Consider the following 18,855-nt stretch of genomic DNA (forward strand, 5'->3'; position numbering starts at 1 on the left):
CCAAGCAGCATCAGCACATTGCAATGTTACATCTGAGAGTGACGTCTTTGAGCACAACAATTCCAACACAGGCAGAGCTCGGGCGGGATTCTCCGACACCGGGCCTGGACGGAGAAATGCCGGGGGGTTGGGGTACGATTCACGCGACACCGCTCCAGCAATTCTCTGACGACCGGAGAATCGACGGCATAGGCGCCGGCGTACCGCTGGAGAGTGGCCCCCCTGGCGATTCTCCGCACGTGATGGGCCGAGCGGCCGCCGAGATAGGCCGAGTCCCGCTGATGCCGTTCACATGTGGTCCTACCTGACGGGCCCTCGCTGTTCATCCTGCGGAGGGCGGCCTGGTGGGGGGAGGGGGAATTCGACCCTGGTGGGGGCCTCCAAGGTGGCCTGGCCCGCGATCGGGGCCTACCAATCGGCAGGCCAGCTTGTCCTACTGGGGGCCTATGTTCCTCTGCGCCGGACCCCTGTAGCTCTCCGCCATGTTGCGTCGGGGCCGGCTCGGAGAAGGAAACCCATGCGCGTGCACAAATTTGCGGTACCGACAGCTGGAGCAGCATGAGGCTCTCCAGTGTCGTGCTGGCCCCCTGTGAGGTGCAGGATCGCTGCTCCTAGGGTCCTGTTGACGCCGTTTTAAAACGCAACGACGTTTACGACGGCGTCAACACTTAGCCTCAAGATCAGAGAACCCCGCCCCTCATGTTTAGTGGACGAGTGTGTACCAATTTACCCACTCTTATCTATTCTTGCAGAAAATAGACTAGCTATTTTTAAAATGACAAGAGAAGATGACCATTGTGCATGATAAAAATGTAGGAACAGAATTGCCAAATTAACAGTTGGGGCAAGTTGACATCCAGGATCCCACAGAAGCTATGTGGCAACCAGCTGAGGTCACAAGGATTTGTTCAGAGCCAAGGCATATCTGAGGACAAATCCGATCCATTCCAGTTCCTAAACTACCATACGATTATACTGCATCGAGGATAAGATCCCAAATGAAACCGGGAACAACATCCATAAATGACAATCAAACGATCACTGTGAACAATTAAAGAAATCCCCAAAAACAAGTTACCATTGCAAGATCTGAGCATACCAGCACATTATGTTCGTGCTTTAGAGGCTCATAGATTCACCAGTTCTACGCAGTTAAGTAATTTAAAAAATATTTGTATTCCTCCGCGGGATGTGGGCATCGCTGGCTGGGCCAGCAGTTATTGCCCATCCTTGAGTCAACCACATGCTGTGGGTCTGGAGTCACATGTAGGCCAGACCAGGTAAGGATGACAGAATTCCTTCCCTAAAGAAAATTAGTGAATGTTTTTTACGTCAATCGACAATAGGGTCATGGTCACCTTTAGACTTTTAATTCTAGACTTTTAGTAAATTCAAATTTCACCATCTACCATGGCGGGATTCAAACCCGGGTCCCCAGAGCATGAACCTAGGTCTCTGGATTAGTAATTCAGCGACAGTACCACTACACCACTGCTTTCCCAATGATAGCTAAACATGTGCTTCTTTGGAAGGGAGGAAAAGTATGGAAATTGCAAGATGGCAGCATGACATCACAAGAAGGGAAATGTGTCATGTGATCCAATCTTAGTTTCAATTTTGCTATGAACATAGCACAACCTCACACAGCTCCTAATGTCTCTGATCTCGACAACAATGCAGGACTGTTTTGAGGAGGTGGCATGGTGGCACAGTGGTTCATACTGCTGCCTCATGGCGGCGAGGACCCAGGTTCGATCCCAGCCCAGGTCACTGTCCGTGTGGAGTTTGCACACTCTCCCCGTGTCTGCGTGGGTCTCACCCCCACAACCTAAAGATGTGCAGGGTAGGTTGAATGGAGACGCTAAATTGCCCCTTAATTGGGAAAAAAAGAATTGGGTATTTAACATTTATTAAAATAAGATTGTTTTCAGGTGCCTAGTCTTAATAAATTAACCCACAATGTGTTTACCCAATCCCTTATGAGTGATTGATGCCTTATGTCTTGCACAATAAATAAGCCCAAGGCATTGTATAATTATAATAACACAATAGTCAATAATTTCCTCCACCATGATAATCTAGGTGAGTGTTCAGCAGAAACCCCTGATTACATGTATAAAAGGGGTTTTGCAAATATTAAGCCCAGAGGAAATTTATGACCATTGTAAACACAGGAAATCTTTCACCAAAGAACTCTTACAGTTCATTAAACAAGTACTTTAATAAAGATATAATCATATTTCTTCACAATTTCTGAGGTGCAATGTTTGTATCACTGGTCATTATGAACACTTTGTCATAACTCAATGCCGCTATCAACACATTTAATATATTTTCTCTTTCAGGCTGAAGAAGAGAGAGATGATATGGAACGAGTAAAGCTTGACAACAAACGGATTCTCTTCAATTTACTTCCAGCACATGTTGCACAACACTTTTTGCTGTCCAATCCACGAAATATGGTGAGAGAAACCTCTTAGTAAAATCTTTTTCACTTCAACAAATTGTTATTGAAATTTGAAGAAAAATATTTCAGCTACAGCTTCAGAATATTAACTACTAGCACATTATGTTTTATTTAACTGAATCGTAGTACTGCTCTGTTTAGGAATGCTGCCACTGTTGTTAGAGATTATTACTTATTTTAATTCAATTGAAGGGATGGCACAGGGACACAGTGGTTAGCAGTGCTACCTCATATATCCAGGGACCCGGGTTCAATTCCAGCCTCGGGTGACTGTGTATGTGGAGTTTGCACTTTCTCCCTGTGTCTGCGTGGGTTTCCTCCTGGTGCTCTGGTTTCCTCATACAGTTCAAAGATGTGCAGGTTAGATGGATTAGCCACACTAATTCTATAAATCTATGAATTGATTTTTAAGTGTTCTTCATTTAAAGTAAAAAGCAATGAAAACATCTTTGTCATAACCTGTTCACCTGAAACTGGAAATATACAGAGTTTACTTTATTTTTCATTCCATAATATACCACTGAATGTATTGGAGAACAAGAGACAGTTTATCGAAATATCATACCAAATTATTTTGTTAATCCTGGATCGTTATCAACAGGACTAACTACTAAGATTTATAGTTGACCCGAGACCCTAACAGGCCAGAGCTTAGCCAACTTTGCACCAAGGCCCATCCGGTTGACTTCCCAATGAGGGGATCGGAGCCTTACGGTAGGGCAATGTCGCACCTTGACACCTTGTCACTACCAGCCTGGCACCCTGGCTGTAACACAGCCGGCCTGGCAGTGTCACCGGTGACCCTGGCCGTGCCATGCTGGCAGTGCCAGGGTGCCCAGGTGCCAGAGGGAGTGAAAGGTGACACCCTGCCCAGTGCCCGACCACCCTGGGGCCTCAACACCCCAGCAAGAACCCCCCCCCCCCCCCCCCCCGGAGGTGCCATCACGTCTAGTTCGCGACTTTGTGAACCAGTATCAAACCGCGCCCGGTTGAGGCCTTCCTGGTGTGGGTTGAATCCCGGGTCTGGGATTAATTGGGTGTGTGCATATTTAAATGAGCCTAATGGATCATTTTAATATGCCTACCTGGATCTCGCCAAGCGAGAGAAAAATCCAGATCGCGACACGAGATTCATGACATGTTTCAAGTGTCGCGAATTTCGATGCAGGCCTCCAGCAAGATTCAACGTCCTCGTCCCGACATCAAACAGGGCATGAGGCAGTTGAATCACGCCATAGACAGGTTAAGTAAGTAGACAACAGGTGACAGGTGGAATATAATTTGAGGAAGTTGGACTTTATTCAGTTTGGTGGTGAGAATATAAAAACAGAATTATTTTTTTTAAAGCGTGAAGCTTGTAAATGTGAATACTCAGATGCTATTTAGGTAGATACCGACAAGGAACAGAGAAAGTTAGAATTCAGGTACAGCAAGCAATTGGAAAGACAAATGGCATGCTGGCCTTTATTACAAGGGTTTTGGAGTGCAAGAATAAAGAAGTCTGACTACAATTGCACAGAGCTTTGGTGAGACCACACCTGAAATATTGTGTGCAGTTTTGGTCTTCATATTTAACAAAGGATATACTTACATTGGAAGCACTCCAGCAAATATTCACCCGCTTGACCCCTGGTTTGAGACGATTGTCCTACAGGAGGCTGAGGTAACAGAGTCCATATTCTCTAAGATTTAGAAGAATGAAAGGTGATCTCATTGAAATTCATGCTTCTGAAGGGGCGTTGTAGACATTGTGGGGGTGTTTTTCCTCGCTGGGGAATCTAGCACGGGGGCAACGTGTAGGGATTAGATGACAAGAAATATCTTCACTCAGAGGGTTGTAAATCTTTGTAAATGTCTACCTCGGAGGGTTATGAATGCTCCATCATTGAATATATACGACTGGATAGACAGATTTTCAGTCTATCAGGGAATCGAGGGAAATGGAAGCAGGTAGGGAAATGGAGTTGTAGCCAAAGATTAGCCGTGATTAGATTGAATGGTGGAGTAGGTTCAACGGACTGTTTGGTCTATTTCTGCTCCTAATTGCTGTATTATTTGCCTTTAACAAATCTGTCTGCCTGTCATTTGTTAAACCCATAGTTTTCAAGTGACAATAAATTTTGTTGCAAATTGTCTCCAAACATTGCTCCACCACTGATGTTAGCCTGGCTGGCCTGCATTTCCCAGGTCTACCCTTCTTTGCTTTTGTTTTGAATGGGATTGTAACAGTTGCAATCTTCCATGGTACAGCAGGAGTGGTTAATTCACGGTGAGAACAGACCAGTTACTATTACAGTCGAAATACTTGAGCATTTCATATTTCCTGGTGATATTTGAAGAATTACTGTAACTCTGAGTACCTCTAGTGGAACAATGCAGCAACTACACTGTTCCCATCAACTTATCCCCTTGTCTCTCTATTGTTATCAGGTGGTGAGAGGAGGAAAGACTTGAGCAAGAGCACCTTCGTAATGTAGTGTGCTTTTTAGCTAATCAAAGTAGAAACAGAACACATTCATCTGTCCACAGTGATATAGAAAAGAATACAAGGGCAGGAATTGCACACAGCTGAGTTCTTCTCTGAACATTTAAGACTGCCAAACAAAATTCCTCTGTGGCAGTCATAATTTACTCTTGGTTGATTCAGTGTCAAGAAGGGGACATGATTGTTATACTCTCCTTTTCAACTATACGTTTCATCCCATATTACACTTTATCTCCCGTGTATTATTTTTTTGCAGGACCTCTATTACCAGTCATATTCACAAGTGGGCGTGATGTTTGCCTCAATTCCAAATTTTAATGACTTTTATATTGAGCTGGATGGTAATAACATGGGAGTTGAATGTTTGCGTCTCTTGAATGAAATAATAGCTGACTTTGACGAGGTACATTTAATTCTACATCAATCACTTCTATATAACAAAAGTCTTGATTTATAAACTTTTTGAATGCGGCTCAAATACTTAATAATTCTTGTGAATATGTTTACATCTTTCTTTTTGGTGTCAAAGCTAATGGACAAGGAATGCTATAAGGATATAGAGAAAATCAAAACAATTGGCAGCACTTACATGGGAGCAGTTGGACTTGTACCCACAACTGGGACAAAGGTGAGCAATTGGGTTTTTAAGCTTTCCTGTTAATTGTCAGTCATTGGGCAAAATTTCACTTCGGCAGGATATTATGGTCTTATTGAAGTCAATGGATCTTTGAACAGTTTGCTGTGTTTCACGGCTACATCATGGGGCAGTAAAATTTTATCCATTATTTCTGAGCAGACACAGGGGGATCTGTCAAACAGTTGCATCTTATTTCCACAAATACAAGGATTAAACCACAAATACCTGCGAGCAATGAAGAAATGTTACAAACCAAACTTGATCTGGCATCTCAATGTTGTGACACAGCAAGTTGGATTTTGTTTTCCTGTTTGGTTTGTAATGGTGGAGTTTATCATTGCTGTAATTTGATTTGATTTGATTTGATTGTCATATGCACCAAAGTACAGTGAAGAGTATTTTTCTGCAGCCAAGGGAACGTACACAGTACGTACATAGTAGACAAAAAAGAATAATCGACAGAGTACATTGACAAATGGTACATCGACAAACAGTGATTGGTTACAGTGCAGGACAAGCGACCAAACAAAGCAAATACATGAGCAAGAGCAGCATAGGGCATCGTGAATGGTGTTCTTACAGGGAACAGATCAGTCCGAGGGAGAGTCGTTGAGGAGTCTAGTAGCTGTGGGGAAGAAGCTGTTCCTATGTCTGGATGTGCGGGTCTTCAGACTTCTGTATCTTCTGCCTGATGGAAGGGTCTGGAAGAGGGCAAAGCCTGGGTAGGAGGGGTCACTGATAATGCTGGCTGCCTTCCTGAGGCAGCAGGAGGTGTATACAGAAACAATGTGAGGGTGGCAAGCTTGTGTGATGCATTGGGCTGAGTTCACTACACTCTGCAGTTTCTTGCGATCGTACCATTTGCAGTTCTCTAATGTTCACAGGCAGAATCAACTTAATATCTAATGATAAAGATGTTGTACATGTACTCCTTTAATGAAAGGTTTATCATTGCGTTTCAACGTCATTTTGGCCTTAGCTTTCTAAATGCCAGCTGCTTTGAGTGGACACTGTGCTTCTAGATTTGCATACACTTTATTATCCTGCAAATAGTATCCTATTTAAGACTGCATTTCATTGACTTGACTTGTGAAAATGTTGTTATTACAAGGTTGGAAAGTAATACTTGCATTGACTGAAGCATCATTCAAAAAGTGTGACACCACACATATGTGAGGTATAACTTACCTCTTCTTGTAGAATCAAAAGTTCTCCAATTCTTTGTAGAATTATACTCCAGATGGAGACAGAAACAAAAAATGCTGGAAATACTCTTGAATTAGGCAAAATCCATCAAGAGAACACAAGCTGATGCTAAGCAGGTGGATTTTTTTTTTTCGAAACTGTAAGATATAACAAATGAGCTACATTTGTAAAGCAATAGAGAAAAAAAAGATGCGGTCACCAGGCACACAGGAGAAATAAAATAGAGTGGCCTGTGAAGTGTTGAGCTACAGAATGGCAGGAATTATTCGCTCCCATTTGTGACCATTTAACCATCATCAGTGTTCCACCGTCATTGTATTCCCCCACTATGCCCCTCCCCCACACACATTGCCCCTTTTTGGCCCTTGCACTTTTTAAATGCTATTAATCTGTGATATCATTAAATTCAGAAGAAGGTTTCCACACTGAAAATCTCTCACTGGATGTTGCCCGACCATTTCTGCCATTTTCTTTTTTTGTTTCAGATGGTAATCACCCTTCAGTATTTTGCTTCTTCCTCCTATTAGAAATGAAGAATCTTCCTGCATGACAATGCAATGACCTAGCATGAGCAAAATAATTAAAAACAGTCTTTAGATGCTGCAAGCAGGCAAATCTACTTACTAAAATTGGGTACAATTATTCTCTGACAATTGCATATGTTAGAAACGTGGCCGTTCTCTATTATATAGAGATTTGTAGCAAGCTATAGCTAGTTCCAACAAGACATTAGTGACTCAGAATGGGACCTAGTAAGGGAAGGTCACAAGTCAGCCAGGTGGTAATTGGAGAATACATTAAGCAATTCTGAAACATACTAAGGGGAGGACAAGGCAACCATGGCTGATGGGGGATGTCAAGCACAAAAGTAAAGGAAAAAGAATACAATGTGGCGAGGCTCAGTGGGAAGCCAGAGGATTGGGAACCCTTTAAAAGCAAGCAGAGGACAACTAAAAAAGCAATGAGGGGAGAAGTTGAAATATAAGTGCAAGCTAGTAAGATTAAAGAACATTGCAAGAGGTTTTTTTTCAATACATATAAAAGGTAAAAGAGAAGCAAGAATGGACATTGGACCACTGGAAAATGAGGCTGCAATAGGGAACAAAGATACGGCAGAGGAACTGAATAGGTACTTTGCATCAGTCTTCACAGTGGAAGACATTAGTGGCATACATGGGATGAGATTCTCTGTTGGCCATTGTCGAAATCGGAAAAGGTGATTGGGCGGTGAATCGGTTCTGACACCAAACACATGGCTGGTACCGACTTGACGCCAAATCACAATTTTCTGTCACCTCGACAGCAGCGTTAATGCGTTCTGGAACGCATATCTCGTAGACACCATTTGCATGTCATTAGCGGGCCCAACGCGGTGTTCTCCGGGGCCTCCGTGATTCTCTACTTCCAATGGGCCGAGTTCCCTTGTGCTTTTATAAATCGCGAAACCGGCGCGGTGGATGCTGAGGGAGGTAGAGCTCGGAGAGGAACGACTACAGGCTGTCGGGCTGGACACTGGCTGGGGCAGGGGGACCCTGCCAGGGTGGGGGGAGGGGGTTACGGGGGGGGGGGGGGAACAGACCGAGTGGCCAAGGTGATCCCCCCCCCCCCCCACAGGACTGAGGCGGTGTCCAGGCACGGGCCACCATTACAGTGGCCACCTTGTTGCGCATGCACTGACCGCTCACCTTGGCCCACGGTCTGCACTGAAACCCGCCGTATGGGTGCCGCCATCCCCCACCCACACACCCCACCCCTCCGCCACACACCCCACCTTCCATATCCACCCTCACCCGGCTGCCACCCACCAGTGGCCCACCCAGGGCAACACCCACAGTAGCCCCTGGTGAGTGCAATAGCCAGCCAAATGTACCCCTGACCTCAGGGCGCCAAGGCCAGAGGCCCCACGATGCCGGTCACAAACTGGGCCAGGGATGCGGGGATTTGGGGGAGGGGGAGGCACATGCAGGGGCAGAGCCCACAGTGCCCACTGGGGCCACCATGTAGCCCGGTGGACCTAATTGGGCACAGGGGTATGCACCATGCTAACAGTCCAAAGATGTGCAGGTTAGGTGGATTGGCCATGCTAAACTGCCCTTAATGTCCAAAAATGTTAGGTGGGGTTGCTGGGTTACGGGGATAGGGTGGACGTGTGGGCTTAGGTAGGGCGCCTTTCCAAGGGCCGGTGCAGACTCGATGGGCCGAATGGCCTCCTTCTGCACGGTAAATTCTATGTTGACCTTTCACCTCTTGCAGACAATGAATATTGGAATACAACCAGCAATGGTGGCCTTTTAAAAAATAAATTTAGAGTACCCAATTCATTTTTTCCAATTAAAGGGCAATTTAGCATGTTCAATCCACCTACCTTGCACATCTTTGGGTTGTGGGGGTGAAACCTACGCAAACACGGGGGGAATATGCAAACTCCACACGGACAGTGACCCAGAGCCGGGATCGAACCTAGGACCTCAGCACCGTGAGACTGCAGTGCTACCACTGTGCCACCGTGCTGCCCAATGCTGGCCTTCCTGTTAGTCGCCACAGCCCTGGGGGATACCCTGCGGCTGTACAAGCTGGTGCTGCTTGATTTAATTTGATTTGATTTGATTTCTTATTGTCACTTGTATTAGTATACAGTGAAAAGTATTGATTCTTGCATGCTTTGCAGACAAAGCATACCGTACATAGGGAAGGAAGGAGAGACTACAGAATGTAATGTTACAGTCATTGCTAGGGTGTAGAGAAAAGATCAATTTTATACGAGATACGGCCAATCAAAAGTCTGATGGCAGCAGGGAAGAAGCTGTTCTTGAGTAGATTGGTACGTGACCTCTAACTTTTCTATCTTTTTCCTGACGGAAGAGTATATCCGGAGTGCGTGGGGTCCTTAATTATGCTGGTTGCCTTTCCGAGGCCGCAGGAATTATAGACAGAGTCAGTGGATGGGAGGCTGGTTTGCGTGATGGACTGGGCTACATTCACAACCTTTTTTAGTTTCCTGCGGTCTTGGGCAGAGCAGGCTCCGTACCAAGCTGTGAACAACCGGAAAGAATGCTTTCCATGGTGCATCTGTAAACGTTGGTGGGAGTAGTAGCTGACATGCCAAATTTCCTTAGTCTTCTGAGAAGGTAGAGTCTTTGATGGGCTTTCTTAACTATAGTGTCGGCATGGGGGGGACCAGGACAGGTTGTTGGTAATCTGGACACCTAAAAACTTGAAGCTTTCGATCCTTGAAGTGGAGGAGGAAAGTACAGCAGCAGAGTGGGCAGCAGAGGAGCAGGCAGCAGATGGGCAGGGAGGGAGGGTGGGGGGGAGAGGAGGGTGGAGAGCACAGATCACCCACAGGGTCCACCCATTCCCCCAAACCCCCCTTGCTGGCCAGCCCAGACCAACCCACCCCTCACACCCATCAGACAGAGCACCGAGGCAGGTTATAACCGTGGTAACAGGTGTTTATTGTGAACAAATATATACAGATTTGTTCCCTAGCCCCTATTACTAAGCTGTGTCCTGCACCCGTGCCAGTTAACTGGTGTCTACTTTTCTGGCCTTATGGGCCCTAATGTTATGACTAGGTAGATCCCCAGATAGTACAGCAGGAGTGGAGATGGCCTGCTCTGATTCCCACCCTGCGACATGGGTCCCCACCCTTGGTGAGCGTCTTCTGGGGCGACCAGACTTGAATGGGCCCGGCTGCTGCTTGGTGTCCCAGGTGGCGTGGTGCCACCCGTTCTGCCCGCTGTCCAACAGATGTGCCAGGGACAGAAGGGGGAGTCCAAGGTGCTGTGGTATTGTGGCGGCACCGCTGCAGGAGTCACCAGCAGGGGAGACATCACCTCATCCTCCCTCGGGGTGTCTGATGGTCCCCGCGCTACTCCATGGGATGGGGGTGCGAGCACAGCTATCCCCTGAGGCTCCCCCGACACTTTGAGCTGCTAGTCCTGGAGACCCCCTCTGGTCTTGACCAGGGTCTGCACATCGGTGGCCATGGAGCACAGGGAGTGGACCATCGCTGCCTGCGACTGTGCCACATCATGCTGTGACTGTGCCACCACCTTCAGGTTTGTGTAACATCAGCCAGTGACTACGCCATATCCCTCTGGGACTGGGCCACCTACTTCTGTGTCTGCGCCACATTGGCCAGTGCCTGGGCAATGCCACCGATGTTCCCAGCCATGGTCTGCTGTGACTGGGCCATGCTCAGGGGCGCCGCTGCGATTTCCATGTGGCTCTGAGACATGATTGCCTGTGAGGCGGCAAACATGTCCTGGGCCTCAGCCAGCACCTGCACAGAGTTTCCCAGACCTTGCACATGCTGCGTCATAGCTGAAATTGTCACCCCCCAATGCCTCCATTGTGAACGCCACCCGTGCAGTGTTGACCTTGGTGGCACACAAGGTCGGCACCACCTTCTGCTGCTGCACGCGGTTGGACTCCTCCAACTGCACCCTTAGGTGCCGAAAGCTCACCGACAGCCCCTCAAGTAGTCCCTGGCTCTGCGACTGCATCTCCGCAATCGATAGGACTGTCTGTTCCAGAAGACCGAAAAGCGTCTGAATGGCAGCTAGTCCCTGTGCTCGGACTGCCCTCCAACCATCCGCCCCCTTGGGTGTTCCTACCCCCACCTGCTGTACCGGGTCAACTGTGTGGTGCGCACCAGAGAGTGTCCCAGGAGCTTCTTCACTAAAGTGTCCAACCAAGGCGGTGGGAGTGTGCGTGGGGGGGGGTGGTAGTGTGTGGGTGGGTGAGGGTGCTGTGGGGGTGAGGGTGGTGTTGACGTGACAATGGTGTAGGGGTGAGGATGGTGTGGGGTGAGGGTGGTGTGGGGGTGAGGGTGGTGTGGGTTAACAAACTTGTCACAGGGAACCTCAACTCAGCAGGATCTCGCTTCCTCGCCCGCGGTCGAGCTCCACCTCAGCCGAGCTCCACCTCAGCAAACTCCCTTTCCTCCGGGCCACCAACCATGTCCAGGGCCCTCTGCTCTGCCACAGTGAGGGGCCGCAGGTTTGGCGGTCCCCCTCCTGTCTTCTCCCACTCCCGGCGGTTGCGCACGGCCTTCTCCTGGGGTTGGGGGGGGGGGGGAACACATAAAACGACAGTGTTAGATAATCTGACGCATGCAGCCCAGAGGGTGGGTAGGTAATGGCCTCAGTGGCCAGGGCACCCAGCCATGGCGGCCGGTATGGGCACCCGCATGTGGTGCAGAGTGGGGGTCCGACCACCCTCCGAGGGGAGGGGTAGGGTTACATGTGTGTGGGATGGGGTTAGTTTTTCCGGCAATGCTGGCCTGTCCGGATGGTGTTGCCCACGGCCTCTGCCACTTGCGCCCAGGCACAACGAACGACAGTGGCAGGCAGCCTCGTTCGCTGGCCGGGGTACAGAGTCATCTGCCTCTCCTCCATCGCGTCCAAGATCGTCTCCAGCTCGAGGTCTGTGAATCTCGTGGCTACTCTCCTCGCCGCCATCTTGTTGGCTGGGATGGTATGTGTAGGTGGAGAATTGTTTATATGCTGATGCAGTTTGTCAGCCTTTGGATGTCAATTGCGAAACTGGCGAATCCGGCACCATTTCTCATTGGAAATGATTGTGTCCAAAGTCCACGAATTCTGCATTGGCGTCAACACTTAGTCTCAGAAAAGGAAAATCCCGTCCCAGTACTTCAAGGGAGCCAGGAGGCAGAGCTGAGTGTAGTGGACATCAATAAGGGGAAGGTGCTGGGGAAGCTGAAAGGTCTGAAGGTGGATAAATCATCCGGACCAGGGTTCTGAAGAAGATAGCTGAGAAGATTGTGGAGGTAATGGTGGTGATCTTTCAGGAATCACTGGAAGCAGGGAGGGTCTCTGAGGACTGGAAAATGGCGGATGTAACATCTCTGTTCAAGAAGGGAGGGAGGCAGAAAACAGGAAATTATAGGTCGGTTAGCCTGACTTCGGTTGTTGGTAAGATTTTGGATCTATTATTAAGGATGAGATTGCAGAGTACTTGAAAGTGCATGATAAAATATGATTGAGTCAGCACGACTTCATCAAGGGGAAGTCAAGTCTGACAAATCTGTTGGAATTCTTTGAAGAGATAACAAGGAAGTTAGACAAAGGACAACCAGTGGACGTGATCTATTTGGATTTGGCAAGGTACCGTACAGGAGGCTGCCTAATAAGATAAAAGCCCATGGTGTTAGGGGAAAGATACTGGCATGGTTAGAGTATTGGCTGACTAGCAGAGAGTAGGGATAAAGGGGTCCTTTGCAGGATGGCAGCTGGTGTCTAGTGGTTTCCACAGGGGTCAATGTTGGAATCACAACTTTTCACAATATACATGAATGATCTGAAGGAAGGAACTGAGGGCACTGTTGTTAAGTTTGCAGATGAGACAAAGAAATGTAAGAGAGACCGGTTATGCTGAGGAAGCAGGGGGGTTGCAGAAGGACCTGGACAGGCTAGGACAGGTAAGATTCTTGGCAGTGTGGATGAGCAGAGAAATCTCGGTGTCCATGTACATAGATCCCTGAAAGTTGCCACGCAGGTTGAGAGGGTTGTTAAGAAGGCGTACGGTGTGTTAGCTTTTATTGGTAGAGGGATTGAGTTTCGGAGCCATGAGGCCATGTTGCAGCTGTACAAAACTCTGGTGCGGCCGCATTTGGAGTATTGCGTGCAATTCTGGTTGCCGCATTATGGGAAGGATGTGGAAGCATTGGAAAGGGTGCAGAGGAGATTTACCAGAATGTTGCCTGGTATGGAGGGAAGATCTTATGGGGAAAGGCTGAGGGATTTGAGGCTGTTTTCGTTAGAGAGAAGAAGGTTAAGAGGTGACTTAATTGAGGCATACAATATGATCAGAGGATTAGATAGCGTGGACAGTGAGAGCCTTTTTCATCGGATGGTAATATCTAGCATGAAGGGACATAGCTTTAAATTGAGGGGAGATAGATATAAGACAGATGTCAGAGGTAGGTTCTTTACTCAGAGAGTAGTAAGGGCGTGGAATGCCCTGCCTGCAACAGTAGTGGACTCGCCAACACTAAGGGCATTCAAATGGTTATTGGATAGACATGTGGACGATAAGGGAATAGTGTAGATGGGCTTTAGAGTGGTTTCACAGGTCGGCGCAACATCGAGAGCCGAAGGGCCTGTACTGCGCTGTAATGTTCTATGTTCTATGAGAGTGGGCAAAGAAGTGGCAGATGGAATACAATGTGGAAAAGTGTGAGGTTATCCACTTTGGTAGGAAGAATAGAGGCAAAGGCTACTTTCAAAATGGGAAATGCTTCAGAAATCAGAAGCACAAAGGGACATAGGAGTCCGAGTTCAGTATTCTTTTAAGGTTAACTTGCAGGTTCAGTTGGCAGTTTGGAAGGCAAATTCATGTCGAGAGGGCTAGAATACAAGGGCAGGCTGCAGAAGACTTTCTCCTTCAGACCCCATTTGAAATATTGTGAGCAGTTTTTTGGGCCCGTTATCTAAGGACGTGTGTGCTGGTCTGGGAGAGGATCCGGAGGAGGTTCAGAAGAATGATCCCTGGAATGAAGGCTTGTCATGTGAAGAGCTGTTGAGGACTCTGGGTCTGTACTCTTTGGACTTTAGAAGGATGAGGAGGAATCTTATTGAAACTTACAGAATATGGAGAGACCTAGATAGAGTGGGAGTGGAGAGGATGTTTCCACAAGTAGGAGAAACTAGAATCTGAGGGCACAGCCTCAGACTGAGGGGACGATCCTTTAAAACTGAGATGAGGTGGAATTTCTTCAGCCAGAGGGTGGTGAATCTGTGGAACTCGTTGCCGCAGAAGGCTGTGGAGGCCAAATCACGGAGTGTCTTTCAGACAGAGATAGGTAGGTTCTTGATTAATAAGGGGATCAGGGATTATGGGGAGAAGTTCAAGAGAATGAGGATGAGAAAAATATCAGCCATGATTGAATGGCGGAACAGACTCGATGGGCCGAATGACCTAATTCTGTTCCTACGTCTTATGGTCTTATGGTCTAAACCAGTCATTTTCAAACCCAGGGTGGGTCATGGGAGCGTGTCAGGTGGGTCGCGGGGGCCATGCGTCTCAGCGTTCCCCATCGCGGGAAGAAGTGCACAACAGCGCGACTGGCTTTTAAAAATGCCCACGGCGACCGGCTTTCAGAATGCCAGCCGTTCCGCACAAGCGTGTCCCGTCTCCATTACACAGGCGCAGAGCCCAGCAGGGCAGAATGCCTCCTCCTGACGTCAGCACTGACCCAGGAGCAAATTTTTTCAAAATCGCTGGAGTTGTCCTGCCTGGAGCAGTGGCAGGGTGCAGGTCACGTGCCCCGTACGCTGGTGACACATATTCTGGATGCGCATGAGAGATTCTTCCATTTGCAACTGCCAGCAATGCAGGTGTGAACTCCAGGGCCTCTGGCGAACAACCCGTGAAGAAGAAACTGAACAAAGTAGCATAAAGATGATTACTTGAGGTGCGGATTATTAATTGTGCCACTGCAAATCAGGATTTAAAGTTCATATGTGTTATACGCAGGGAAGCACTGGCAAATGAAAGTTTAAAACCTTCCAAACTTCAAAGACATTTGAAGATTAAGCATGGCGACTTCAAGGACAAACCTCTTTATTTTTTTCAATGGGTGCAGTGAGAGCTTAAATCATCAGCTGAAGTCATTATCAGAAATGTAACATTGAATCATAAAACAAGTGAAATCGTGAGGACTAAGCAGGCTCACCTGTCACATAAAGGTAAGTGAAAATGGTGGGTCACTAAGTTCGGCTGGCGTGGGTCCCGAAGGATGGCCGGTTGGTGAAACTGGGTCCCGGGCAAAAATGTTTGAAAAACACTGGTCTAAACCTTAGTTATCAACAGAAAATTATCAGTTCATCCGGAAAATATTCAACAGTTGTTCAAGTGTCACAGATTTTATTTTTTTGCAGTTTTTATTGTTCCAAATATCTTGCAATTGACTATTCAATTGCTTTTTGTCATGGATTGAATCTTAAAAGAAATGAATCTTTCACTTGTACAGTCATTTCAGTTGTTTGAAATCGGGTTATTCACGTATGGTGAACTCTGATTAAAAATGCCTATTTGTCTGTGACCAATCCATTTTTGTTGCATTAATAAAACTGTAACAAATTGGCAGTCTTAAAAATATCAAATGATACTTCTAACGATTTTTAAAAAAATGCCTTTGAACAGCTTCCTGATTGCGCTTGTTCTTGGCGAAGTTTACGAATGGGGCCGAGTGTTATTCGAATGGGACTGAGTGGAAATTTGGGGAAAAAAACCATTGTGATTTTGAGCACAATTCACACCTATTTCCCAAAGTGGAAACTCTATCCGAAGAAGTTTCACCCCATTTGTGCAATATTGAAAAAATAATAAATGCTTCACATCAACCTTAATTAATACCATGAATGCAACATAAATATAGCAGTTCTTTTTGAATATGATATATACCCAAAGTAATCTAGATATATACATTCATAATTCAAGTGAATTACTAAGTCGCTTATCTGTATCAAATTGCTTCGAGGTTCAATCTTCCCCTTACGTTTAGAAATTAAACATCTGGAAATGATTACCAGACATTAACTTAATCAAGGGTTGGAGATGTCAAAAGCTATTTGTGAATTTTTTGTATTACAAAATTCAATAACCTTCATCTGGACCTCAGGATTTGATTATAGTCTCCAAATCACTCCCTGAAATTTGCTGCATTTATTTGTGATATATCCTTTTTATCTGTTAAGTGGGGATTTTATTTGGATTTAATCAGTCTTCAGGCTGGCCATGGCTGTCAGTGTCATCTATTGGTGAGTGCAGATACTATTTACTCACGGCAGATTAACTTTGTAGGTTGTTTGCCACAAAGAACATGGAAACAAAGAAACAAAATCCTGCTGATTTTTGAATGAAAAATTAATGGTGGGGGATCAAGTTTGAGGCATGATCTTTCACACTTAATCACCTTGATGTTTGTCTGAAACCAGTGCTAAACCCTTGTAATATACAAATCAGGATATGAATGTATATATTGGGAATCCATTTTGAAAAGATTATAGAGACTTGTTTTGCGCCGATCATAATTTGCGCTTAAAACACCACGCCATTTGTGCTGATTTGACCAATTGCAAGTGAATTGCGCTTAGAAAAAATACAGCAAAACCTGGTCAACTGCAAACTCCAGGTCAACTGGTTCATAGTTTTGTTGATGCTGAGTTGGAAGAAATTTCAATTCGGATCAAATTGATATCCAGGTCTCACACATTACTGACGATGAAAAATTAGGTTCTTTGTTTTCGGTGCCACAACTACTGTAAAAGGAAGCTTTGCTGAAAGATGAGTGATGAGGTTGATGCTGTACCCTTTCGAGTGAAGAGATTCAGCTCCCATTTCAAGTTGTGAGAAATCCGTTATTTGAATATGTAGGGTGGACCACCAGAAAGGTACTTCAAACTGCAAAATGGATTCATGGCACCATTCCAATCCTGCATAAGAAGAGTAGGCCACCCATTTCCTCAAGCCTATTTGGTCATTCAGCAAGACCATGGTAGATCTATACCTCAATATCGCATGTCTGTCTTTGATGCTTGTCCCTTTTTACCATTATCCAATTATAAAAATGCTTTTTGCAACCTTAACATTTTAATTGATGCAGCATTCACAGACTTTTGGGGGAGAAGAAATCCAGAAGGAGTTCTCAAACGTCTCAATGAAAGTCTTTGTAGTTAAGCCTCCAATGGAGCAAGCAGAAGATGATCAATCCATCTAATGGATTGGCCATGCTAAATTGCCCTTAGTGTCCAAAAAGGTTGGATTGGGTTACGGGGACAAGGTGGGAGGATGGGCTTAGGTAGGGTGCTCTTTCCAAGGGCCGGTGCGAACTTGATGGGCCGAACGGCCTCCTTATGCACTGTAAATTCTATGATCTATGATCTGTGAATCCTCTTCTGGGTTTAAATACCTTCCCCGAATGAACGTCTCTGACCTTTGCAACATAGGTAGTAGGACACACGGCTGCTCTTAACCTTAGAAGGGTAACTGACAAATACTTTCACACTCACCTCCTTTCAATGAGTGAGGAGGCAGGCAGATAATCTACCCACTTGTGCCACCCACGTCACAGGAAATTACGAGGTGGGACAATAAAGGGTGGAGTAGAGTCCCATCTCAAATGCTGGCATAGATGGATAATCCACTGTGGGACAGAATTTTGGCACATTTAATATCGAATCAAGATTTTAGCTGAATCTTAGCAACTAAAGCATCACATTATAATGAGCAAAATGCCAAAATAGACCCTTTAGAGCTGAATGCGGTAGCTAAATATAAAATGAATCAAATAAACTTATTAAGAGAAAAGATAGGATTGGACTGGAAATGTTCTTTTGATTTGATTTAAATTTATAACATTAACAGTTATGCTCTTCTGAGGAAAAAACAGTTCAAAATGTTCAAGTCACAGTAAAAACCAAGAATACTGACACCAGAAATACTGGAGTTTCAAATTTGATATAGATAGTTTTAAGCTACAGGATCAGTTTGGGCAAATTTTACTTGTTCCCTTCACATCCAAGTTTTCCGTTCCTCCCCCACCTCTGCTTTTCTGTCCTTTTCACCATTAGCCTCATGAAAATGCCAGCAGAACTTCATTTCAAAACAGCCATTCATTATTTGTGAACCGTAACCATGAGCATTGGCTGGCTGTTCATCTTGTAAGGAAGGAAAGCTGAGACCTCTGCAGGTGTTAGCTACAGAATAGTGTCACTTAAAGAAATCTTCATGGACTTCAGTAAGTTAACTTTAAGCCTTTATCAACAAGTAGAACTATTTACACAGTACAGTAAAGGATACAGGTAAGAGTGATTCTCGGGCCTACGCCTAAATCCATCTCTGCTCATCACTACACTAACCCCTAGCTTTGGGTTACATACCGTTTTACATCATTGTGCTAGTAGCACTACATTAACTCTGCATGTACCACACCCTTGTGCTACACCTCCCCCACAAGTCTTCATCCAATGTATATGGAATGACACTATATTTCTTCATGCCTTACATTGTTATCAGTCTGGTGCATTTACA

At 45.9% G+C, this 18,855-nt stretch overlaps 1 protein-coding gene across 2 annotated transcripts in view; it reads left to right on the top strand.

Annotated features, from left to right (window-relative positions):
* The window catches only part of LOC140425038 (adenylate cyclase type 1-like), a 547,118-nt gene that overhangs the window by 462,222 nt on the left and 66,041 nt on the right, over window positions 1-18,855 (top strand). For both annotated transcript variants that reach the window (XM_072508827.1, XM_072508828.1), the window contains 3 exons: window positions 2,346-2,462; window positions 5,209-5,355; window positions 5,482-5,580. In XM_072508827.1, coding sequence (XP_072364928.1) covers window positions 2,346-2,462; window positions 5,209-5,355; window positions 5,482-5,580 — 363 coding nt within the window. The remainder of the gene's footprint in view (window positions 1-2,345; window positions 2,463-5,208; window positions 5,356-5,481; window positions 5,581-18,855) is intronic.

Source organism: Scyliorhinus torazame, chromosome 6, assembly GCF_047496885.1.
Source record: "Scyliorhinus torazame isolate Kashiwa2021f chromosome 6, sScyTor2.1, whole genome shotgun sequence".
Taxonomy (NCBI): Eukaryota; Metazoa; Chordata; class Chondrichthyes; order Carcharhiniformes; family Scyliorhinidae; genus Scyliorhinus; species Scyliorhinus torazame.